Source organism: Bubalus bubalis, chromosome 2, assembly GCF_019923935.1.
Source record: "Bubalus bubalis isolate 160015118507 breed Murrah chromosome 2, NDDB_SH_1, whole genome shotgun sequence".
NCBI lineage: Eukaryota > Metazoa > Chordata > Mammalia > Artiodactyla > Bovidae > Bubalus > Bubalus bubalis.
Window position 1 is genome coordinate 89,577,750 of NC_059158.1, and position 26,919 is coordinate 89,604,668.

Here is a 26,919-nt window from a genome sequence, read left to right on the forward strand (position 1 = left end):
GATTCTTGGATGGTTTGCATAAATACTCTCTTTGCTCCACAATATTTGTAAAATTCAGTTGAGAGCGGGGGAGGGAGTATGTGGACACACAGGAGCACTTATCTCTTGGAGATAACATACTGAAGTATTTCTAGATAAGATTACTTAGGGTTTGGAATTTGCTCTAAAATAATCCAGAAAAAAAGAAGGGAGAGGAAGAAGTGGTAGTGGGGGCAGAGGGGGTTGCTCACTATTTTAGATCAAACAAAATTGGCTGCATGGTTAAAGCTCTGCAATGGGTACCTGAGGGTTCAATATATTATTCACTCAACTTTTTTATATGCTTGAGAATTTCCATAATAAAAAGCTCAAAATATTAAAGATCTGCATGGGAGTCACTAATCTCCACAGTTAACATATTTCTTTTCCTTTTTTTTTTTTTTTTTTTTACTATACATGACTTTATCACCAGTACATCCCTCATCACTCACTGAGCCATTTCTAGACTTTCCACATTGGTTTGTTGGCTCGCCAATTTCCCTTCGGCCTAAGAGCTTCTAGTGGGCAAGGGCTAGTGTCTTAATCCCCTTTATCGTGCCCAGCATAGATCCTGTTGAACTGGGATGAAATGAGCTAAATTATCCATCAGTAAACCCTGGGCCTGCACTGGCTGATGTCCCCTCCGCCACTGTGGTGGCTTTTACTGGGCCTTAGACTGTATCTTAGGGGCCTCTAACCACACGCGGCCACAGCCCACTGGTGCAGGGCTTTGTTCCTCAGGAGGGAGCGGGAACAGCCCCTGCGGCTTTCCATCACAACTTTCTCTTACCAGCCTAGTTCCTCTTCAAGACATTTTCAGCCATTCCAAGACATTCTCTAAGATCATTCTGGTTTCCTTTCAGATCTGGAGTTCACATCAAACTTCTTACTTCCTGTGATTCTGTGATTCAAGAGATGGCCATTGTGGGCCTCGGTTAACGTGGGGTCCTCACTGCCCAGTGTCCCTTTGAGCAGCCTCTCTTCCCCTGCAATTCACCTTCTGTTTCGGGACAGAGAGAATGGCACCCTCTTCCCTTTGCACTTCCTTTGGGTGGTTGGCCTTCAGATTGCACTCAGGAAAGCCAAATGTGCAGTGCTGCCTTCCCTGCTTCCCATGTATCTTATCAATCTCCCCAGGTTCCTCCCTGCTGTCATCTAGCCCCAATCTTCAGCTTTTTCTTGAATTTCCTATCCAAGGTTCAGTGTATACCAGCTCTCATAGTTCTCTCCAATTACTGTAGTTCTGGTAGCTTCTTGAACAATCATCCTGGTACCACATCGCTCTCAATAATCTTTAAATGGCTTATTATAAATCCAAGTATCCATTTTTTCTTCTTCCCAGGATGCCACTGCGGGGGTTAAACTGAGGAGTCAGATGTTCTTATGCTCATATGATTAGGATCAGAAAAGTTGAGTGGCTTGCTTGAGGCTTACGACCTAGTAAGGGTCAGAAGTAGAACCCCAGTCTCCTAATTGAAGTCCACCACTACACCAAGCACTCACCATCTGGTTTATACCTTGCTACTGTCCCTTGGGAAGTGGTGGCTGACTTTGAACATCTGAGCATCTATTTGAATTGCAACACTCATCTTTCTGACCATACTCCCAGAGGACCAGGTACTGAGCTAAGCCAATGTGGGGTGGTTATTACTGTTGTGTTGATTCATGCTGGCGCTGACCAGAAGCTTGATATTGCCTCAAACAGATCTCCTAATTCTGAAGAAGAACAAAACAATGAAGGGGAGCCAGTGGGGTGTGTCGTCATGACTTCTGGGCCTTCGCCAGGTGCCTTTGGATTTCCAGAAATCAGAGACAGTCTTGGCATCAAGTCATACTCCAAGTGTTGTCAACCTGTAAAGTGATGGAGTGAAGCACTGACCCCTTCCCTGGGTAAAGAGAAATGCTTACTGCTGGATAGCATCATTAATTAGAGGTACAGAATGGTGAACTATGCGTGGCAGCCAACCTCTGTGGGGACAATGTGGTTGCCCCCTACTGTCACCTAGGGATGTCTTTGGCTATTCATTTGTGAGTATATGGAGTGTGTGTTGGAGGGCAAGAGAGCTAGAGTAGGTTCAACTACAGCAACACTTTCCCTCTCAGCTTCGCCTCCAGTGAACACCAACTTCTGTACCCCAACCACAATGCCCTGAGCATCAGGAGCCCCCAGTTCCAGAGCATGAACTCTGCAGAAGCCCTGAGCAAATGTGCCACTAAAAGTAGAATTCTATTAATACCTTCTAAACCTGATTGCTTTGTAGAAGAGAACATGTCTGAAATAAATCTAATATTTTCGTTTTCTCTCAACAAAACGTCAAGACAAACTACACATTTATGTGGGAAATTAGAAAAGACGTTTCACCTCAAGTGAAAACTTAAGCATCTTAAGACAAACCTATCAAAAAGAATCACTGCTCAGGTTTGCACAGAATGTTCGCCTTGCAAAGCTCAGTGGACCGCTCTCTAACCTTTGCCCTCAAGGAGAACTTGCTGTGGGTGGAACCACTCAGGGTCAGCATCAAGAAGAAAAGAGCTTATCCACAGGGGTGGCGTGGAATAGTCCTTCTATCTTCTCCATTTATTCAACAAAATTACGCACATAGTAAACATCAATAGGATGCTAACTAGGTCCAAGGATGCATTGGATTTGCAAATTTGAATGTTTTATTATCTGAAGTCAAAAAAGAAGATATAAAAGCTGTTTTATTTACCAAGCAAGTACTCTAGGCCTATGCAAAGTGTGGTCCTTTTTGCTAAGCTCTCAGACATTCGAGGCAGTTGGCTAGACGGCTGTTTTACGTCCCAGCTTAACATTTTCGAGGCTGCTGAATAATGTAGATCCTTTTCAGTGGAGTGACCTTCTCCAGAGCAGGTCTGGGTTTTTGATGTGCCATGTGCGCTACTGCTGGAAATTTATGGCTGAGCTAGAGGTGAGAAGGAAAGAAAAAAAAATAAGCATATTGGATCTTTTGGGTCATAAAGTATTAACATAGTAGAAAGCAAAACAGCTGGGCAGAGGAATTTCACAGTTTTGTTTAGTTCTTTGATATAACCTCTTTTCCATACCACCTCTAGCTCTGTACCCATGAGTATATGTGTTAACCTGGGTTTTCCCTCACTAGTATGTTTTTAATTTTTTTAACTATAAAATATTTTATATGTAATATATAAATAATATATATATGTGCATCTATATATATGTTTTGAAGTGATATTTTTAAAGATAGAAATGGTTAACCGTATCTTCATCAGTTCTCCAATACTGACCATTATTCTGGCACCACTATGCATCATACGAAATACAATATGCTAAGAAGGCTATGGGCACATTGGAGAGGGCCTGGGGTGGGGAGAAGGAACCCCTCAGATGCCAAAAGATCAGAAATAAAGAGCCTCTGAAGGAAGTTAGGAAAACTTAGGGTTATTTTTTAGATTGAAGCATGTGACATTTCTATTTTTGTAGGTAAAAAAATGGCCAAATACTGGCTGTTTCGTATGGTCCAACCTAACCATCATTGTAAAGGGAAGGCTGAGGAATGACTTATTAGCTCACTAGTCACCTCATGTGAAGAGCTGACTCATTGGAAAAGACTCTGATTCTGGGAGGGATTGGGGGCAGGAGGAGAAGGGGACAACAGAGGATGAGATGGCTGGATGGCATCACTGACTCGATGGACGTGAGTCTGAGTGAACTCCCGGAGTTGGTGATGGACAGGGAGCCTGGCGTGCTGCGATTCATGGGGTCGCAAAGAGTCGGACACGACTGAGTGACTGAACTGAACTGAACTGAGTCATCCCTCCAGAAGACATTTGTGAGGAAATGAGCCTAAACTAACACAGACTGAGACTTCGACAATAAGAGGAAGTTCATATGGGACAAAGAGACCTTATGGAGTTTACATCAAGGGCAGCATGAGATCATAAAGGATGCCCAATGCTGGGACAATTTCAAACACACTTTTCCTAGGAGGAGAATTTAGACTCAGTGGCCTGTTGGGCCCATTCCACTTGTTGGTTTTCCAGCCCACTGACTCAGTATAAAGGAACCTAAGGACACCTTCCTCAGCCAGCAAGGAAGGGATGTCTCAGCTGACTAGGAATTTAATTTATTTCTATTGAACTTAGATGCCCTTGCCTTGACACTCAAGTCAAATAAAAGGGGAGATAAACTGTTCATGACCCCAAACATCACACTGTTTATGGCTTGTTTGGGCTCTTCTAAGCCAGGGAAACATAAGTGCCTTACATGTCTTCTTAAATGTCCCTGGGCACACAGCACTCCCTTTCATACTCCGGAAAGCTCTTTCTTCTTGGTCTTAAAAAATTAAACACACTGGAAGAATATACACTGAAGTGTTAACACTGTTTATCTCTGAGGGGTAGAATTATGGGCAATTCCTAGTCTTTTTCTTTACTTTGCCTTTGTTTTGCTCAAAGTGTTTTTTTACAATGAGAAGCTACAAGTTATTTAATAATTAAACCCAAGGATGGTCTATGCTGACATTCTAGTAGAAAGGAAGAAACATAACTGAGGTATTGGTTATAAATATTGCTTTAGAACTTAAAAAAGAGCTGGTAATTTTGGAGGGTCAGATTAATTAACATTGGGCCTCATGACATACATGTTATAGTGTGGTAAGAGCAGAATGTCTTGTTTTGTTTTTAAGGTTAGAACCAAAAGGAAACTTAAGAAGTCACTGACTTCAGTAGTTTTCTTTCAGATTAGGTGTCTTTAGTGTCAACTAAAACAGATGGATTATTTCAGGTTAGCTCTAAATCACATTCAAGAGATTATAGGTAGGAAGATGTAGTACTTAAAGTCAAATATAAGGTAAAGGAGGGTGAGAAAGGAAATGAACAAGTAGCTCTGATATAACAGAAGTCTGGGCAATTAGCCAAGGTGAGATGGAGCAAGATGACAAGTTAAGACAGAAGAGAGACAGCCACAGTGTGATTATTGTTCTTAAGGTGTCAAGACGGATGATGGGTGGAGGTGTAAAAGGAAAAGGGGAGAGAACAGTGTGTAATGGCACGCCTATTGCTTAATTTGGCATTAACTCATTATTTGATCATTTCCAGGGTTATCTCCACAGTTCAGGGGCTACATTTCTTTTGTAATTTAAAAATTGTGACAAAATACATATAACATAAAATTTACCATTTCATCCATTTTAAGTACAGCATTAAGTACACTTACATTGTTGCATAACTCAAACTGAGCATGACCCTATGGGGCCTTCCCAGGATAGGCCTTCCCCCATATCCTCTGCTTTAGCTCCTCTCTAAAGTACCTAGATAATAGCATTTGATGCACATTTCCTGAGGTATTTTACAGATGTGAAAACCCCTCCACCAAATGGAAGACTTGATGTTAACTATTTGATGACCATGAGTACATAGCCCCAGGCTTCCTGGAGTTTAAGGACTGATAATGTTAACCCTATAACATCACCTTGCTACCTCACCATCAGCTGACCATAGCGCTGTGCAGAGCTGATCAATACCTTGAGATTCCACCCCCAAACCTGGCTTTTAAAAATGCTTTGCCAAAACCTTTGGGGAGCTCAGGGCTTTTTTAGGGCATGAGTCACTTGTCTCCTTGCATGACCCTGCAATAAACCTTTCTCTGCTCCAAACTCTGATGTTTTGGCATGTTTGGACTCACTGTGCGTCGGATACACGAACTTGTGCTAACATGGACATCACTACCATCCATTTCCAGAACGTATCCATCATACGAAACTGAAATTTTGTACCCATTAAAGAATAATTCCTCATTATCTCCTCCTCCAGCCTCTGGCCACCATCATTCTACCTTCTATCTCTGTGAATTTGACCACCCCAAGTATCTCATGTATGTGGAACCATGCAATATCCCTGAGGTGGGAAAATCCCCTGGAAGAAAGCATGGCAACTCACTCCAGTATTCTTGCCTGGAGAATCCCACAGACAGAGGAGCCTGGTGGGCTACAGTCCATGGGGTCTCAAAGAGCCAGATACGACTGAAGTGACTTAGCATGCATGCAATACTTGTTCTTTTGTGTCTGGTTTATTTCATTTAGCATAATGCCTTCAAGGTTTATCCATGTTGTAGTATATGTCAGAATTTCTTTCCTTTTAAAGGTTGAATAATATTCCATTGCATGTCTATAGACCACATTTTGTTTATACATTTATAGGTTGATGGACACTTGGGTGGCTTCCACCTTGTGGCTATTGTGAATAATGTTGCTATGAACACTGTTGCACAAATTTCTCTTCAAATCTCTACTTCCAGTTCCAGGTATATATTGAGAAGTGAAATTATTAGATCACATGGTAATTCTATATTTAATTTTTTGAGATACTATCATATTGTTTTCCATAGTGGCTCTACCATTTTTGATTCCCACTGGTTAGGGGTTACCTTTTAACTAAGGCATTTAACTGAGGTTCTAAGAGCTCTGCTGAATGGCTTCTCCACAGAGGAATGACACAGGTCAGAATGAAAGGGAGACTGCCCCTGGGGGCTGTTAGCCATCTGTGAACTGGCCTGGTAAATTTTAGAGGGGAAAAAAATCAACAGGACTGAGAATATAGTGGAAATAATTCTGCCAAGGATAATAACCTTAGAGGAACCACTCATGATTATTAAATTACAACTGTACAAGTTTGGGAGGGTCAGGGCTTTATAGCAATGCATGAAAATACAAGAGAGCTGAGTTCTTTTTCTCAAATACTTCACCCCCTCGATCAGGGGCACTCTAAAGTAGAAAGACTAAAAAATAAATAAATAAATAAAATAAAGTAGAAAGACTTGCGGGTTTTTGGTAGAGAGCCTATAAAGGGTCTACCTTCAGAACTGATGAAATGGTAAGTAATGAACCCTTAAATGCCCTAATTTGTTGTAAATTTTATATCAGTGGAGATAGGAACATTTTTGTATTCAAGTCTTAACCAAAAATAAGTAGGAATAGCTTTCCAACTTACAAACAGCTGAGCTTTAGTCTGGCATCTTAACTTTGGGGTTGTTTTGGATTTTTCATTATTAGTCTTTGTAAAATGATAGGATGTGTAGAATGAAAGGTGTTTGTCTGACTCATTAAGATAAAAGAAACTACGGTAAGTCCATAAGAGAATGAATTCAAGGCCAGTATGCGTGTAAGGATTCTGCCTGGCTGCAACTCCGTCCCATAAGGGGCAAAACATTGGACTTGAAAAGCAGATTAATAGAAAGTTCCACATTGAGAATGTACCTTCCTCTTGGGTAGTTGTGACCTCAGAACCTGTATTTTTCATTTCAGAGAAAAAGTCAAAGAAGTATATTAAAAAGTCTTTATGATTAGAGCTGTGAAACTCAGTGGCAGGTTTTGTTTTAGAGCCTGAAGTCAGGTGGTATTAGCAGACTGGCAGCTCTTCCAGTCATCTTTCCAGGGTGTTAACTTCCAACTTGAATGTTGGCACTTAGATTTCTACACCCCATTACGCAAAGCGCTTAACACAAAACATTCAGTCGATGAAATTCAAGGATTCTCCTACGGTGATGTTAATCCACAGAACAAGAGAAACCTTTTTAGATTTGCAGATGCCTTTGATGGCTTCCTCTTCCCCAGGATCCCATTTCACATACTTCTCACTGTGAGCCTGGTTACACAGCTGGCAGCTTGAAAAGTGGCCCCAATTTAACCAGGCTTCAACATTCCACCCACATCCACACTATAACCCAACTCCATTACTAATGGCTTAACTGGATACTTTTCTGTTGGGAGAAGCTTCACAACTATTGCCAAACTTACTTCTGTGACTATCCAGAGAATTAACATATTTGGCAGTACCATTCTCTCTTATTCTTTGCCTTAAAATAATCAAGTAAATGAGCATTCATAGATCTCAGAGGAGCTACGTGGCTTCTAAAAGGTCAAAAACCTCTAGGGAGTAGGTGGAACTTGGTCTAAGACCAGATCTCCCAAATTTTTAGCTTGGAGAGTTTATATAACCCATCTTCTGCAAGAATAAACACGTTGCATGGCCCATCACTGAGCAACATGAATTCTTTCAGTATTTATGGCTGAAACAGGTAGGAAGGACTGGCAAGAGAGGAAGGGAGAGTAGGAGGAAGGTAGTTGGTCATGAGGTCTTTGTGGGGATGAGTGGGTGAAAGAATGGGAGAGGAAATTTTAGGTTGCTTTCCACTTTGTTATTGTTTAGTCACTAAGGCGTATCTGACTCTTGAGACCCCATGGACTGTTGCCTTCCAGGGTCTTCTGACCATGGGATTTTACAGGCAAGAATACTGGAGTGGGTTGCCACTTCCTTCTCCAGGGGATCTTCCTGACTCAGGGATTGAACCCACGTCTCCTGCATTGGCAGGTGGGTTCTTTACCACTGAGCCACCAGGGAAGCCCTCCTTTCCACTTAGATTTGTACAATTCCAACCTTTGGGGAATTGTTTTTCATTCTCCAAAATCTTAAATCTAGGTTGGTTTTAAAAGGGTATACAGACATGAATAGTATATGGATAGAAATTTCCTGCCATGGTTGAATTGTTAATGAGATCCTATGAGTAGGGTTGTAACTCTCACTGTTTTGGACTCTTAAGTTCTTAAACTGGCATGAGAATTAACATGGGTTCTACTAACTAGATATAATTCTAGCTGAGAGCATGAATGAACGCTAATAAATGCAGAGTCTATGACCCTCATTACTGCTACAATATTTCTTCAGGCCAATTATATATGGTTAGATCTTCATGACAATATGTATTGTTGGGGGAGTCATCATAATGCAGATGGAAATTTATTAGCAAAAATCTACATCTCTGTATTTTACATCTTTTTTTGTATTAGACTGTTTATTAATAATCATACAATTTTTACATTTAAAATTACAGAATAATTTATCCACAGTAAAATATATGCCCTCTTCAGTGTTCAGCTCTATGGATGTTCTTAAGTGTATACAGTCTGTGACCACCACCACAATCAAGATATAGAACCTTTCTATCACTCTTCAAAATTCCCTCCTGCCACTTTGTGGTCAACTCCTCCTCCTACTCTCTGGCAACCACTGATCTCAGCAGATCTATTTTTTAAAAGGCATTGTTCTTTCCACCTCAGGTTGACCTTTATTATGAAATCCTGTTACACTTCAGGTTGAATTATGGATTTATGGAAAATTTTACTCAGCTGTAAGGGAACACGTGGATCCCACCAACCTCCATATTCAATACAGTGACTTAGGGTAATCTTGGGACTCTATTACTGGTCTCTTATCCTTTGCCTGGATTCCAAGTGATGCTCTATAGGACATCTCCCCCAGGGAATAGAAGCTAACCCGTCCCGAGGGCTAAGTGTGTCTGGCACTATGCTGAGTCCTTTGCACATGTTATATGACCTCATTTTATTTTCACATCTTTGTGAAGTGGATTCTGTGAATCACATTCCTATTTACAGATAAGGAAATAGAAGCACAGAAAAGTGAAGCAACCTGGCTAAAGACACACAGCTACCAAGTGACAGAGCCAGCACAGGACCCAGGTACCTGACAGCTGATGCCAGAAACTGTTGTAATCAGTAATATACACAGTCCCACACAGTACACATTGAGCTAAGTGTTAAAGGGTTTTTAAAATATAGAATAGTTACTGTTAAAAATATTTGTAACAACACACCATCTGTGTTTTCTTATGATTTCAAAATATAACTTATTGTTGTTGCTATTTGATTATTTTATCTTTGAAATACAGAGGTGCTATTTTTAACTGGCAGGGAAAGAGTCCTTTATGCCATAGACATATACACATGTGTCTATTAAAAAACAGTGAAGACTCCAGCATCATACCTAAAGTACAGCATAATTGACCTTTACTGACCACTCTTTTTAAACACTTTATTTTGGGTTAACATATTTTAGAGGAATGTATCTATTCCACTCAGTTCCACTTACTGTGGACATCTCTTGCCCCTGAGGATGAGGTGTTTGGACAGCAGGAGCCAGAGAATGCAAGAGGCAGATCACCATCCACCCCTTCCCTTCTTCTAAAGTCAGGAAGGCAAACAGTCATTTATAACCTGCCCGCTGATGGGAGAACAACACTCCACCATGTGAGAAGGCTCTGTAGCTATGGTCTATTGTCAAGATCTCATCTGGTACTACTACCTGCCTCAGGGGCCTCAGACATAACTTTCCATTACACTGTCATAAAATGGATGCTACTAATCAGAGCAGAGAATGCAGACAGGTTTCCATGTGTCAGGCACTGTTCTAAGAGATTCCTGTGTGTGAATCTCATTGATTCCACGCAACAACCATCTCTTCCTTATCCTCATCTTACAAATGGCAAATCAGAGGTACAAGATCAATAACTTGCTCAAAGCTTTAAAGACAGTAAGAGGAGAAGCCAGTACCAAAGAGAGGTCCCAGAAGTTTAGCTGCACAATTTCCATTCTAATCTATTAATATTTCAGACCCCTGATGTTGGCAATAACAGCAAGTCTTCCTTCTACAAAGGACACCCAGTCCTGTACCTTCAATATATGTTGGGATAACAGAAATGGTGGTTCTTCAATGCCTGAATTCAGTGTATCTGCCCCCTCCCTAGGAGTAGAATAAGGATCCTCACTCGGATCACTTACAACATTTAAAAACAAACTATTGAACCCAAAATTAAACCACTGTCTATTCAGGAAGAACTTTCTGAGTTTCCTGAGCTACTAAGAAAGAATTCAAGATACAGAAATAAAAATAGTAATGGTCGACCACCTTTATAAATAGACTCTATTAGATAAAGCCAGCCAGTGCCAAGCCTTCCTCCAGTCTTAAATTGGGCAACCCTCCACCCATCCTGGCCTCAGATCAAACATTTCCATATGGGAAAGCAGTGGTGGGGAGGAAGGTCAAAAAGGGCTGAATTCCTAGTACACAGTTTGCCTTATTTGAGCAACATGCCAAGGTCTCCAGAAAATAAATGGATGGCAACGTAAAGTTCTGCCAATTTGGCATCATGATTCCTGCTTAATTTCCTATCTTATTTTTGAAATGATTTCTTAAATAGATGCTAGGAATTCGGGAGCATCAGCTTTTCCCATCAAAATGACTGTGTTCCTTGAACTGAAAGCAGATTCTTTCACAGGGACATCAAACCTCTGAGTTGGAAAAAAATTCTGGTCATCCGCTCATTCACCCATGTAGCGTGATCAGCTAGGTGAAAACTGGCTAGGAGTATCACGTGATCTGCCTCACCCATGGCTCACCTTCTCCAGCGTGTCATTCAGGGCATCCATCGTCTGTATTTTGGCAACATTTGCAGTGGCACTGAGAAGATGAAAAGAAACCTCATATAGAAGCAGCAACTTTCCCACTAAAGATGCTAAATGATCTGCATAGATGGTTTTCTACTTGGTCTTTAAGCTTTCATGCTGCTTGGCTACTTCTGGAAGATTAAAAAAACCCACAAAATCCTGCTCTGTGTGACCATGAACTACAAGCTTTGCAGGCCAAGTTATTATAATTTTAATTATAATAAATTTATTAATATTTAAAAATTTTTTCTTCAAAGTAGAGTATACATGCAGAAAAGTGCACACATTATCAACATATAGGTTGGCGAATATTTACAGACCTGTAGCATTAGTCAAACTGGCTGCCCCTAAGGATAATCACTACCCTGCCTTACTGCCCCATATATTAGTTTTGACTTTGTTTGTACATAGCAAAATGCACCACATAGCTGGTACTCTTCTGTGTCTGAGTTCTTTTCTCAGGCCACATTGTTTTGTAGCAGAGTTTCAACGAGGGACGAGCTTCCAGTGTAATTTCTTGAAGGAACTCTGCTCTTGGCCTATTTTGTGTATGTGTGGGTTGGTTAGTAGAAGTTATTAGGAAAGGAAAATAAATTTGATGATGCTTAGGAATTTATTTTCTATGATATATTTTTCAAGAGCTGTTTTCCTAGAATATATAAGGAGGGATATTTGCCCATGAAAAGGAAGCGATCATATCCCTGCAAACATGAAGCGGATATGAAGAACAGAGTTGACTTCATGGGGAAGCTGGGGAAGCTCCAGGGCCTCTCATTGTGCAGTCTCCTTCCAAGGGGGCCCTAACCATCTCATATTTATAATTTTATACTGTCTTTCCTTAAAATGGCCTCCCAATTCTATAAGCTTCGAGTCCCACATACCTATATCTATCCCCAGTAAATAGTGCAAGAAAGCTAGTTCTAGCTGTTTAGGTTCTGCAGTTGTCCAATTCTCATCTTTTAATGACTATTAGAAAACAATTCGGAGAAGGCAATGGCACCCCACTCCAGTACTCTTGCCTGGAGAATCCCATGGACAGAGGAGCCGGGTGGGCTGTAGTCCATGGGGTCGCTAAGAGTCTGACGTGACTGAACGACTTCACTTTCACTTTTCTCTTTCATGCATTGGAGAAGGAAATGGCAACCCACTCCAGTGTTCTTGCCTGGAGAATCCCAGGGACAGGGGAGCCTGGTGGGCTGCCGTCTAGGGGGTCGCACAGAGCCGCACACGACTGAAGCGACTTAGAAGCAGCAGCAGCAGCAAATAATTGCATTTTTAAAGAGGGTTCCACTCACCACTTTATAACTCTCTAGGCAACTCCTTCTCATAATGTTCACTTGATGTTCGGATTAACAGTAAGTCCCATTTGCTGAGGTATAGAGAAAAATGACTTGTCCACCGGCTGCCAACTAGAAGGCCATTTTCAAGTTATGACTCTCTAGTTCCCGAGTCCCTGGCCTAGGCATGATGACGAGTGTCACAATAAACAGAGCTTATGCTTGAGTCAGATTTTAACATCAGGATAGGCTTTCAAAGTTAACCAGCTGACAATTCAATGACAGTCTGATGTCATTTACAGAGTACTTTCTCTATTCTAGGAACTGTCCTAGATGCTGGGTCAGGAGATAAATAATATGTGACTCTCACTATTGAGGGCTTAGGGCTTTGCTTTCACTATGTGGTGATTATTTTGTGATTCAGAAGAAACAAACACTCAATGCCAAATGGGCAAATTTTAAAAAATTGAGCTATCACTGACATAAAGATTCCATTAGTTTCAGGTGTACAACATAATTATTTGATATTGTGTATACTGCAAAATGATCACAATAAGTCTAGTTAATATTTCTCACCATATATAGTTAAATATTTTTTCTTATAATGAGAAGTTTTAAGGTTTATTCTCTTAGCAACTTACAAATATACAATACAGTATCACTAACAATCCTTGTCTAATTCAATGAAATATTGAGCCATGCCATGTAGGGCCACCCAAGATGGAGGGGTCATGGTGGGAGAGGGTGAAGGACAGGGAAGTCTGGTGTGCTGCAGTCCATGGGGTCACACAGAGTCGGACACAACTGAGCGACTGAACAACAGCAAAATCATTAACCATAGGCACTATGCTGTACATTGCATCCGCATGGCTTATTTATTTTATAATTGGAAGTTTGTACCTGATGATGCCCTTCACCCATTTTCTACGTGTCACCAACCCCCCTCCCTGCCCCCCCCCCACCAGCTTTTGCAACTACTAATCTGCTCTCTGTATCTAAGAGCTTGAGATTTTTGTTGCTGTTTTTCTGGGGTTTTTTCTTCTTCAATTTCTCATACAAGATAGATCACATGTTAATTGTCTTTTTCTGTTTGACTTATGTCATTTAGTATAATGCCTTCCAGGTCCATCCATATTGTTACAAGTGGTAGGATTTCCTTCTTTTATATGGCTGAAAAATATTCCTCTGTGTGAGCGTGTTGGTGTGTGTGTGCACACATGTGTATGTATGTAGGTATCACATTTTAAAAAATCCGTTCATCCATTAATGGACGCTTGGGTTTCTTCCATATCTTGGCTACTATAATAATGCTGCAATAAATGTGGGAATGTGCGTATCTTTTCAAGTTAGTGTTTCTATTTTCCTCAGGTAAATATTCAGAAGTAGAATAGCTGGGTCATATGGCAGTTCTAGTTTTAATTTTGGAGGAAACTCCATTCTGCTTTCCATAGGTGTTATATTAGAAACTAAGAATGCACAAATGTTCCCTTTTCTCCACATCCTTGCCACAGTTTGTTATTTTTTGACTTCATGGTAATAGCCGTTCTGACAGATGTAAGGTGATATTTCATCGTAGTTTTGATTTGCAGCTTCTCCCTGATAATTAATAATGTTGAGCATCTTTTCATGTACCTGTTGGTTATCTGATTCTTCTTTGGGAAAATGTCTGCTCAAATCTGTCCATTTTAAAACTGGTGTGTTTGCTTTTTGGCTACTGAATTATATGAATTCTTTATGTATGAGATAGAGTATTTCATTTTAAAGTAGAAAAACCCTCAACAAAAATTCTTTCCAGAAATCAAGAAGAAAACTTTTAAAGTGATCTAAAAAGTAATTTTATATGGAAAAAAAAATCTGAGAAATTCCATAGCCTATTTGCTTTCACATGTTCTTTCTGAAACTGTTACCATTTTAAGTGTTAAGGACATATCTGAGCATCTTATAATTTACTCCTTTTGAATTACTCGTGAACTCACCTATGGAAATTACCCTGAAATTAGTCTCTGAAATGCCCCTATTTGGAGGAGCTAACTTAATATGCTTCTTTTTGAAGGCACTATTTTCCTTACCCAAGGCATAGAGGGCTGGGCCATTTGTACAAGAGATCCAGCCCATGGCTCTTTGCTTAGCTCTGAGAAAAGCACACAGTGTCAAGGTTATCCGGGAAGGAATTCAGGGAGAAAACAACCTCAGTATCCAGATGCCTTTTGGCTGTGCCAAATATAGTGGCCATTATTTTCTAAATAATTGAGTGAGGAATTTGAAATAAACAAACAAGAAAGCATTTGTTTTTAATTCAGGAGATTTGCTTCAGCAGAAAGCATATTGCAAATACAAGACCGTAGTACTTTAAAGGCTAAGGTGAAAAAGAAATGTTGAGTCCAGTTTTGATGCATTTAGGACTGTGTTTTTTAATAGCAGGCAGTTAGGCTGTCTGCAGAGAGGAGGAGGGTGGGCAGAGAGTCTCCAGAGGGTAGTTACCTCCCCCCACCGCTTTCCCCTCCCATCTTGACCCCCATCACCTACCCCACCCCACCCCACCCCACCTGCTGCCTCTAACTCTGGTTAGCCAGTGTCTGGGGAGCCTTGGTTTGCCCTAAGATACCGCAATGCCTCTGACTTCTGGCAGCAGAATTATCTAAAACTCGAGATGACGAAGGAAAAGAAATGAAGCAGTCTCCTACCTTGTTTTCTCTAACCCTGTTTTCTTGGTGTGTCTCTCCAAGATGCCAATTTCCTGTTTTTTGGAAATTCGCTTTCCTCCAGCTTTTACTATAAACAAAGAAGAATCAGCACAGGAGACATGGTTAGGGCAGCAAGAGAAAGTTAGTTTTATTATTCAAGGTATGAATTGACATTTGAAGAATTTCAGAACCTTTTGAAGAGCTGAACTTTTATCTAAAACAACATAATAAAAAAAGTACCTTGAGGTAATGTTACAGAAGAAAAAAAAAATTCAATCAAAGTGGGAAGGAGAGAAGGGCTGAGGTTTTTGCCTGTTTGTGTTCAGAGAGGGGGAACTAAGACTAAAAAAAAAGCAGTGGTGTTTATACCTTCGATTTGGGAGGAGATAACAATGCATTCCCTTAGGCATTTCACTGAAAAACATTTTTTCTTATTATCAAACCAATTACATTCTTCATGATAGCAACTGACAATTACAGTGTGACCCTCCTGTTTTCCCACAAGATTAAAGTGCAAGGCTTGCAAATTTTTTAATCCAACCAAAGCTTTCAAAAGCTAGATTGGAGAAAGAGCCAAAAGTCAGGGCAGCGGTGATAACAGGCACTTAATTCAAGAGAGATGCTTCTGATCCCACCAGATACCCACCTTCCATCCCAGACCTCAAACCTCCGATGTTGGAGAAGCTCAGATGTTCTAATAAGTAATTAAAATGCATTAATAATCCTGCCGTTCAAGAGATCAATTAGTGTTAATTAGGCTACAGATGACCTAACAGCAATTCAAGTGTTTAACAATGTCAGATGAAATCAACTTGAAAAGGAACAACCCATTTCATATTGCAAGTCAAAGCAAATACTTTTTTCTGTTCCCAGGAAATTTGCACATTTGAAATCTGACAAGCTCAAATGATTAAAAGCTAAATGGACATTGATTTGTTTGAGCCTGTTAATTCTTTTTATGGAAATGTTAGATTGGCAATTTTCTAAAACTGCCTTCAATAAAGCGAAAAATAAGAAAACCTCTTCTCTTTCTCAATGCCTTCGTGAATTGACTTCATTTTTCTTTTAAAACTATTCATTTTTTGACTATGTAATATACATTCATAAAGCACACAATTCAAAAAACATGGAAAGGTCTCTTCTACAATTATTTTTAGGTTTCCAGTTCACCTCCCTAAATACTGCTAACGTTAACAAGTTTCCTATGTATTCATCCATAGACATTCTATACACATACCTATATATTTTTTTAATGGCAGCAGACATTGTTCTACATCTTGCTTATTTATATTTTTCATTCAGTCATGCACTTTGGAGTAAGTTCCCTATTTGTGTGTAAAAAGAGATATATATGTATATATGTATCACATATATATGTAAAAATATATGTGTAAAAAAAAGAATATATGTAAAAAGAGAATGTCTTTTTTTTTGACATCTGCTTTAAAATTTCATTATATGGACATTCTATAATATGGACATTACAGCATTCTACAATGCTGTAATGAATATCCTTTTCATGTACATAATTTTGCACAAGTACAAGTATATCCATGGGGTAAATTCCTAGAAGTGATCTTATTAATTCTTAAGAGTATGTGCATTTGTAATTTTGTTCAATCTTGTCAAATTATCCTTCACAGAAGTTGCATTAGTTTACAATCTCACTAGCTACAATGACATTGATTGTTTCCCTATACCTCAAGCAACAATGTGAACTAGAAAATATTTCATTTCATTAACCAATAAGAAAAAGAAAGGTAATTTGCATTTCTTATATTTTATTAAAAGTTGAGCTTATTTCTGTGTTTCAGAAGGCAGTTGTATTTTCTTTTTAAAGACTGTTTAAATTTTCTCTTTTTATATGCTGTTACAACTTTATTTTAAAGATTGTAGCTTTATATTTTAATTGATAGTCTTTCTTTGCTATATTTACTTTGCAGAATTTTATTAGCTATTCTTATTTATTTTTCCATATGAACTTTTGAATCATTTTGTCAATTCCCACCAAAAATATCCTGCTGGTAGTCTTTTAATGGTCTTGCTTTAGATTTATAGATTTTTAAAAAATCTTATTTATTTATTTTTGGTTGTGCTGGGTCTTCCTTGCAGTGTGGGCTTTTCTCTAGTTGTGGCAAGAGGGGGCTATGCTTTGATTGTGGTGCGCAGGCTTCTCATTGTTGAGGGGCACTTGCTCTAGAGCAGAGGCTCAATAGCTGTGGTGCGTGGGCTTAGTCAGCTGCATGGCCTGTGGGAGCTTCCTGGATCAGGGGTCAAACTCGTGTCTCCTGCATCGACAGGCGGCTTCTTTACCACTGAACCATTGGGAAGCCCTTAGACTATTTTTTAAGGGAAAATTCATATCTTCATATCCTGGTTGCTCTCTTTTCAAGACCATGGTATGCTTTTCCTTTTTTACATCCTCTTTTGGGTCCTTTAGTAACTTGTTCACATGAATCTCACACATTTATTATTAGGTTTATTCCCTAAGCATTTTCTCTTTGTTGTTGTTGTTGCAATTGTAAAGAGGGTCTATTCTTCCATTATAGCTCTCACGGATTGTTGTTCTTATATTAATATCATTGATTTTATATCCATATCTTATTGAAATCTCTTATTGTTTATAGTATTTTTGTTGATTCCCTTTTATTTTCCAGGTTAAAAATTATATAATCTGCAAACAATAGAATATTATTTCTTCCTCTAGAATAATATTAAATAGTGGTCATGAAGGACATCTTTGTCATCTTAATTTTTTAAGGGATTACTTTTAGTGTTTTCCCATTAAGTATAATGTGTACGTAGTTGGATATACACACAAACACATGTCTGTAATATATATACCTATTCAAATGCATTTCTTTTACCGTATTAAGGAAATATCCTTCTATTACTGTTTCATTGGCTTAAAAAATTACAAACACAGGTTGAATTTGACTAGATGCTCTTTTATAATTAATGTATATGATCATATGGTTTTCCTCCTTAATGTGGTTAATTATGTTAATAGATAAAAGTTTTATAAGTATATATTAATGAATATTTTACTATCAAACCATTCTTGTATTCATGGAATAAACTCTTCTTAGTCATTTTGAATAACCAAGTTTTTCTATTGATAATAAAAGCATATCACTATACTTTTATAATACTAGATATAGTCCAGGGGGGGAAAAGTCCTGTGTTTACACACACACGTGTGTGTGTGTTAGTCACTCAGTTGTGTCCGACTCTTTGCAACCCGATGGACTGTGTAGCCCACCAGGCTCCTCTGTCCATAGCAAGAACACTGGAGTAGGTTGTCATTCCCTCCTCCAGGGGAATCTTCCCAAGCCGGGGATTGAATCTGGGTATCCTGCATTGAGGTGGATTCTGTACCATCTGAGCCACTAGGCTCTGCTTTAAATTCACACACATACACACACACAGCATACAAAATAATCAGCAACAGAAATGGAAATGATGTGGAAACATCTTTTGAATAGCCATGGGAAATAAAGATGAAATAAACCGAGAGGCACCTTTTCTGGAGACTGCTTGAGGAGAGTATGCCTCTGTATGAAGGGTGTTGCTCACAGCACCGCTCTCTCTTCTGCCAAGAAGAATCAAATCACAATAGCTCCAGAGCTAGAGCTTGGGTCTTCAGTACCCTTCAGTAGTATCTTTCATTCTTACGAGAAATGAGAAATGCTTTTTAAACATGGAGTGTTGTAATTACTTTCCTATTAGTATTCCTTTTGTTTTCTCTGTTATGGTTTTCACATGTTTTCTTCCACTGATTATCATTGCCAGCTACAGAAGCACACTTGTTATAGTTAAAATGAGCACCAGTTTAAAGTGAGAAGAACTTTGGAATGTTGAGGTCTGTGCTGTTCATTTGAAAGGACGTGGACAGTCTAGACAATGTCCAGAGGAGAGTGACCAGAGAGGAGAAGAAGCCGTGTCACACTGGAAAGACCTCTTCTGAGGAAGCAGAGGCATAAGGGAAACTTATGGTGTCATTTTCAAGGATTTTAGAGGCTGTCTTATGGAGGAGGCCTGGTTTCCTGGTGAGGAGATGTTATTAGGGTCAGAGAGCTCTACCCTGCCCGAGCTCTGTGACCTTGGACAAAATACTTAAATTCCTCTGTGGCACAGTTTTTGCATCCTTCAAAAGGGAATGATACTGATTGTGTGAGTTGTCCTAAAAAATAGAGGTAACAGAAGCACCTGGATACATGGGAAGCACTTAATAATTAGTAGTTATTATTATTTACATTTGTTTTTCCAGAGGACAGAATGAAAACCAAAGAGCAAAAGTTCCTGAAAGGCAGAGCCTGGCTGCATATAACTTTTATTCAAAGTGAAGTAGACCACATAGTACAATAGTATATTCTCTGGCCCCCCAGTGTGCTGAAAAGAAGTGTATCTGTCATGAATATTTTAGAAGGGTTTTGGGGAACTCAGTAGAAGTCACTAGATGGTTTTTATTGTAACGTCTTTAATGTGAGTCTAACTATTCCCATCTACCTACAAAAGAAAATCTATCATGTTCCCTCCCTTTCGAAAGAATACAGTGCACTTAGAAAAGCAAATGCCAAAAAAAGAAAAAGAAAAAAAAAAGTAAAGAGAATGCAAACCTGGGAGTTCTTCATTCTTCAGAACAATAAAACAGAGACATTTGAGGGGAAAATAAAAATCCTCTCATGACAGACCCTAGAGTTTTTCACACACAGTGAAGTAAGTCAGAAAGAGAAAAACAAATATTTTGTATTAATGCATATATAAGGAATCTAGAAAAATGGTCCAGATGAACCTCTCTGTAGGGCAAGAATAGAGATGCAAACGTAAAGAACAGATGTTTGGACACAGCGGGGGGAAAGGGGATGAATTGGGAAACGGATGTTGATATACGTGCACTGTCGTGTATAAAACAGATAGTGGGAACCTGCGGTATAGTGAAGGGAGCGCAGCTTGGTGCTCTGTGATGACTTGGAGGGGTGAGGGTGGGCTGGGGTGGGGTGCAGTGGGGTGGGGCAGGGAGGCAGATCCAAGAGGGAGGGGACATATGTATACATACAGCTGATTCACTTCGTTGTATAGCAGCAACTAACACAATTTGCAAAGCAGCTATACCCAATTTTGAAAAAATTCTTCTCACAAGATTCTTACTTTCATCCAGGAGTCTTTGAATCTATCCAGGGCTGTGGGCTCTGAGTGATTTAGGAAGCACAAGTCAACCACACCTTGAATTTTCAGAGTATAGTTCTTGTACCAAACTTGTTCTGATAAGTAATCTCACTTGTTCAGCGAAGTACAGTAGAAAGGAGCAGAGGAGGATCCCTCCACACTATATGTGGATACACCTAGATATAGAGTAAGGCTCTCACTACACAGGGGTGATTGAACCAGATGGAACCTTGTGGGAGGGTCATCTTCAAAATTTTTCAGGGAATACTGTTGACACTTATCTCCTGGATCTCCCTGGGTCTAGACAAGCCTTTTTTTTTTTTAAATGTTATTGTTTTTTATTTTTGTTCATTTTCTTTTTGGTTGAGCTGTGCGGCTTGCTGGAGAAGGCAATAGCAACCCAATCCAGTACTCTTGCCTGGAAAGTCCCATGGACGGAGGAGCCTGGTGGGCTGCAGTCCATGGGGTCGCTAAGAGCTGGACAAGACTGAGTGACTTCACTTTCACTTTTCACTTTCATGCATAGGAGAAGGAAATGGCAACCCACTCCAGTGTTCTTGCCTGGAGAATCCCAGGGATGGGGGAGCCTGATGGGCTGACGTCTATGGGGTCGCACAGAGTCAGACACAACTGAAGCGACTTAGCAGCAGCAGCAGTGTGGCTTGCTGGAACTTAGTTCCCCAACCAGGAATTGAACCCACAACCTCAGCAGTGGAAGCTCAGAGTTCTAACCACTGGACCACCAGGGAATTCCCTAAACAAGCCATTAAAAAAAATAAACATTTGCAACCAACATTTGCAATCAGATTCTTGCCAGTTTTATTTAAACTAGTTGGTCTAACTCACAGGACCTCAAAGTTTTACTGTAACTAAATTAGCTCAATTAAATTTGTAGTTATTTATGTAATTCCATGTTTGGGACTATATTGCCTTTTGAACCTTGGTAGAACAACCAACTAGAATTGGGCAAAGTGCAAAATGAACTGATTAAAATTTTAACAGGACTTTGAATACAAATATATTCAAATACAAGACTTCAGGTCCTTTTAATAGGTAAAATGAACTAGAGATTTTTAAAGAATGTTACAGATTTAATGTAATGCAATTTACATTACATTAATGTAATTTAATGTAATATTAAAACTATTTTTTAATAGTTTCATTAGAAAACCTACATTGATGTGGAGAAAACAAAATTTTGATTTCCTATCTATGACTAAGTGTTATACTTTGGTGGTCACTTTTGTAGTTTATGGATTTTTGTAGTTTTCAAAAGTGGACCCTTGAGTTTAGAATGCTATACAATAATTTTTCAATTAAGATTTTTCAATCATTTTGCATCTTGTTTGGTAGAGGGTGGTTAAGATAAAGAAAGACAAACCTCCAAGAAAAATTGAGCTTCTTTCCTTCAATAATCAGTGGAGAATGTGTGTGAAAAAGATGACCACCATGAAGGTTTGGGCAAACTCTGCCTTGTGACTTAGAACTTTCATTTGAACATTTTAATTTAAAAGTCAGATGTTTGCAAAACACTTTCTTTGCTTTCACAGTTGAGTTTTTGGTAAATTCTAAACTATCCATCAAAAGACCCGCATCAGGAATAGCTTGTGAATCAAGGAGAAAGGGCTTGGCATGGGTCCACTTGACTGTCCATCTCTGCACCTCTGCTCTCCAGCTGTGTGGTGCTGAGCATATTCCTTGACCTTGCTAACTTTCAGTTTGCTCCTCTGTGAAACAGGGATGTGGGAACATCATTGGTCTGCAGGGTTGATTTTGTGTCTAGAAGGCTCCGTGGAGTGCCAGCACACAGGGTTAAGTGAAAAGCAGCTGTTCTTGTCATCAAACCCCTGTGCTGTGCATGTGGGGTAGTGGTCTCGCAAACCTCTCTGTCAAACCTCACAAATCAACTCCCAGAAGTTGACATGAACAGAATGGAGTTGATAGAATTAAACCTCTAGTGTTTGCTTTAAAAAAAAATCATACTGGCCCTTCTGCAACTATGATTTCTTCCCCCTTTTCTGCATTAATTTAACCCTAGGGGATACACGGAGCTTCCCTGGTAGCTCAGATGGTAAAGAATCTGTCTGCAATGCAGGAGACTGGGGTTCAATCCCTGGGTTGGGAAGATTTCCTGGAGGAGGAAATGGCAAACTATTCCAATATTCTTGCCTGGGAAATCCCCTGTACAGAGGTGCCTGAAGAATCCCATGGATAGAGGAGCCTGGTGGGCTACAGTCCATGGAGTTATAAGAGTCAGACATGACTTAGTGACTAAACACTCACTCATGCAGGGGATACATTCCCTAAACTTCCCTCTCTCTTGAATGAGTCAGTAAACGATTTTCTCTGGGGGTTCAGCAGTGGCCCCTTTGATGGCTCTGATTCGTTTGTCTTATGCCGAATAAAAAAGTGTGAGGGATACAGAAAACTCATGAATGCTGCTCTTTCTCATTCAATATGTATGCCCTTAGCTTCCTTAGATTACTTTCTACTCGCACAGTTTTGGCTGTTCATGTAATGGAGGTCTTATAAAACTGAGAGTGAAGCAAATCAAAACAGCAGAAAACCAAAAGCTAAGCTTCCTAGAGCCCAGGCCACCTCATGTTTAATGTAGTCTTGTTTCACAACATAAATAAGCAGGGCTCACAGAGGTGCCATATATTATATAACATACATGAAAGAAAAAACCACTACACACTTGCCGCGTAGGTGGGAAAGAGTTACAGCTGGCTGACTTTTGAGTGGTTTCATTTTTAACTGTGATGGGGCAGGCACATGGTTCTTTCCCATTGCAATTTCCTTCTGTTCTGATGATTGCAGTAGTTTCTAATGCCTCCCTCAAACATCAGGAGGTCTTGCCATGGAAGAAAATCATTTCTTGTGACAGCTATGTGTTTTCCCAGGCCTGTACTTTACAGGGATTAACATTCATGTCTGGGTACCTTACACAGGTTATCTCTCTTAACAGTCATAACAACCTTACAATATCAATGTTATTTATTACCGCTTCCATGGACAGAGGAATCTGGTGGGCTACAGTCCATGGGGCCACAAAGAGTCAGACATGACTGAACATGCATGCACACCCCCTCCTGTTTTAGAGATAAGAAAACTGAGGCTCAGCCATGTGGAAAGGAGGCAGGGTTTAAATCTAGGACTGACTAGTTCCAAAGGCCATGTCAGACCTTTCCACCTTATCATGTCTGCATCCTACTTTCTGGGGCCAATCTATTGCTTATAAAACTCAGGTGAAATTTAATGGAATTCTGGCAATGAATTATTTTTGTTCTATAAATAAAATTTTGTGTGGTAGCAATCTGGTTCAGAGTTAAACTACGTAATAGACAAGCTGAAGGATGAGGCTTTCTTGTTCCCTTGTTCTCAGCGGGGAGGCAAAAGTCTGCCTTCATCTCCATTCTAATTATCCCAAACCTCTTATCTGAAGTGTCACGGTTCATAATAATTAATTGTCATGCCAGAGGCATTGTGACATGCTTGATGGCGTCATGGTGTGCTATGTACACAGAGTAATTAGCAATCATTAGCAGTGGGGACAAAAAGTTCCTGGTGGTTTCATTCACATTTTTATTTGCTTGAGTTTATCTCTGTGTTCTTTGTGTATAAATGTCATTTAGCAAATCAGGCATTAGCTGAACTGTTTTATGAAGGATTGGGATGGAAGTTGCAGGAAGAGAATGATGTCTTCTTTTGTCCTTAGGTAGAAACTTCTAAATTAGTCCTTCCAGGCAGCACTTCCTGTGGCTCAGACGGTAAAGCGTCTGTCTACAATGAGGGAGACCTGGGTTCAATCCCTGGGCCAGGAAGATCTCCTGGAGAAGGAAATGGCAACCCACTCCAGTATTCTTGCCTGGAAAATCCCATGGACGGAGGAGCCTGGTAGGCTATAGTTGCAAAGAGTCACACACAACTGAGTGATTTCACTTTCACTATCAAAAGCTTCTAATAATTGACATCAATAGTTCTTGATCATTAGTTAGCATCATTAACTTTAAATGCAGATAATGTTAATTATTCTTAAATCCAATGACAAATATAAAAAGTCACGAATCTGCCACAAGAGACCATGACAGGGTGCCAAGACGTGTAAACTCAGAATTAGTGTAAAAATTCTGACTCTTTTTTGGCTGGGCTGCCCACCAGAAAGCCACTGAGCCTTGTGTCAGCTTTTGATGCTTTGTGAAGGTTATACCTGCCATTGTCCTCTGCAGCAGAGATGACTGAAACAACCTTGGCTTAGAAGAGCCAAAGAATGATACCAACAAATAAATTTTGTTATTTGGAGAAAGGCAAGAACAAAGCAGTTGAACTCGTGAGATCATTCTCAAGGAAAAAAATGAGAAAGACAGTAGAAAGAACATCGAACTGGCTAAAAATAGGCCTGAGTGCCTCAGCCAATCTATATGAACATATGGTTAAGTACAATAAAAATAATTTCCATATTCCAGAGAATTGATATAAATAACATACTTAAAAAAAAATAAAAAAATAGAACTGTGGATCCTTTGTAAAATACTTCGACAGCTACCTTTTCCAGTCAGCCCCTGCCAGGCCCGTATCCTTTTTTAAAAGTTCTCCTCGTTCATTTTGATATATGGCAAAACCAATACAATATTGTAAAGTTAAAAAATAAAATAAAATTAAAAAAAAAAAGTGCTCCTCAGCTTGGTGACAGACTAAAGAGATTACTGATAACACTGCCAACCCCACGCCTGAGGAGGGCGAGAGAAACTGCATTCCTGTCTTCTGTGCAGAAGCTGGTTTGCCTGGGCACCAAGTCAAATAATGTGTAGGCGTCTTGGGGAGACTGAGTCTAGAAGCTGGAACCTCTAGGGAGGAAGGTTTCCATGAGTAGGAAATCACCTCTTGAGTGTGGACTGGTCGTTACAAACCTACAGCCAGAGAGGGAAGGTCCAAGCTCTCCACCTGTTCCTTTCCACCAGTGCCCAATCCCTTGTGCTCTCATAGAACATTAGGCTTTAATTCAACCAAACCGGGGCCTGTTAAGTCCCCAGGTGGTTTTTATACATAAGCCTAAAAGGATCAAAGACAGAAGAGGAAATCAGTTTGCAGGAAGTTAAACTAACACGGGAGACAGAGCCTTGGCTCTGTCGGGGTATCTCTGTTGAAGGCACTGATGGAAGCGGGGCAGGGGCGGCAGCAGTGGGGCCTTGCTATCTGCAGGGCAGAGGGCGGGTGGGCAGCCTACCTGCAGGAGGATGCCCCCCTTTCAGTGGGGAGAGCTGGACTTGCACTTCATTTGCCATAGTGTGTGCCAAGGCCAGTGGCAGTGCCGGTGCTCTGGAGGCTGAGTGCCAGCTGCTGCAGCCGCCCCACTGCACCCTGGCTTTATATGGGCTGGGGGTGGGGCCCCTTAAGGGCTTTGCTGAGCAGCAACAGGGCTTAGCACCTAGCTTTTCTGGGAACCTACATCTTTTTGACCAGTTCTCTCTTAGAAGAATGCTTTCTTCTTATTCCCTTCATCTGAGAGGTGAAGGGCACTCTTACTTTCTTTCACAGGAGGAAGTGGAGAGGATCAAGCTCAGGGGAATTCTTTTTCTCTCCAACTATATATTTATCCACCAAGTATGTGCAATGCACTTACAATGTGACAGGCTCTCTGTTGTGTACTGGCATGACAAAGAGGGCAAGATGAGATCTTCAAGACATCAGCTGTCTTTCTTCAGAGGCAATTACGAAACAAAGTGTTATGTCTTTGTCTCAGTCTTTGCAACTGTAAGCATTTATACTAAGAAAATAATTGAGGATATTCACAGAGATTTCTGCAAAGGGTGGTAATCATATATTTCTCTCTCTTATTTTTTGAAAGTGAAAGTCACAGAGTCGTGTTCGACTCTTTGCAGCCTCATGGACTGTAGCCTGCCAGGCTCCTGTCCATGGAATTCTCCAGGCCAGAATCCTGGAGTGGGTAGCCTATCCCTTCTCCAGCGGATTGTCCCAACCAAGGAATAGAACTGGGGTCGCCTGCATTGCAGGTGGATTATTTACCAACTGAGCTACCAGGGAAGCCCAAGTACCCCCAAAATAGAGAGGGATAGTTAAATAAATTAAGAAATATCCATGAGAGTACTATGTATACATTACAAATCCTGTTTTTGAATAATATTTAATGATGTGGAAAATAGTCATGATATGACAGTGAAAAAGGAGGCTGTAAACCAACAGTACCTATTTTGCTAAAAAGAAAAAAGTACAAATGTAAGCTGAGGTATTATTATATTTCCAGTGCCAATCAAAGCTCAGCATATTGCAGATAGTTAGAAATGTCTCTTTGTTCTTCCACACAATTAAAAATGTCCTCTCTTTATAAGATATTGTTAAGGAAGTGAAGACCAGCCCCAAACTGGGAGAAAATATTGGTAGAATACATTTCTGTCAATACTGGCATCTAGACTATATAAAGAACTCTTCAGTTCAGTTCAGTCGCTCAGTCGTGTCCGACTCTTTGCGACC

General features: G+C 40.0%; 1 protein-coding gene across 3 annotated transcripts in view; it reads right to left on the bottom strand.

Moving 5' to 3' along the window:
• Window positions 1–2,664: 2,664 nt before the first annotated feature.
• The window catches only part of DAPL1 (death associated protein like 1), a 109,039-nt gene continuing 84,784 nt past the window's right edge, over window positions 2,665–26,919 (bottom strand). For 2 of the 3 annotated variants that reach the window (XM_044935000.1, XM_044934998.1), the window contains exons 3-5: window positions 15,259–15,346; window positions 11,250–11,310; window positions 2,665–2,942 (exon numbers count right to left, since the gene is read on the bottom strand). In XM_044935000.1, the coding sequence (XP_044790935.1) occupies window positions 2,826–2,942; window positions 11,250–11,310; window positions 15,259–15,346 (266 nt within the window). In that variant the 3' untranslated portion in view covers window positions 2,665–2,825. Of the gene's footprint in view, window positions 2,943–11,249; window positions 11,311–15,258; window positions 15,347–25,654; window positions 25,804–26,919 lie in introns of those variants that run through there. The other variant, XM_006067571.3, reaches the window with a different exon arrangement.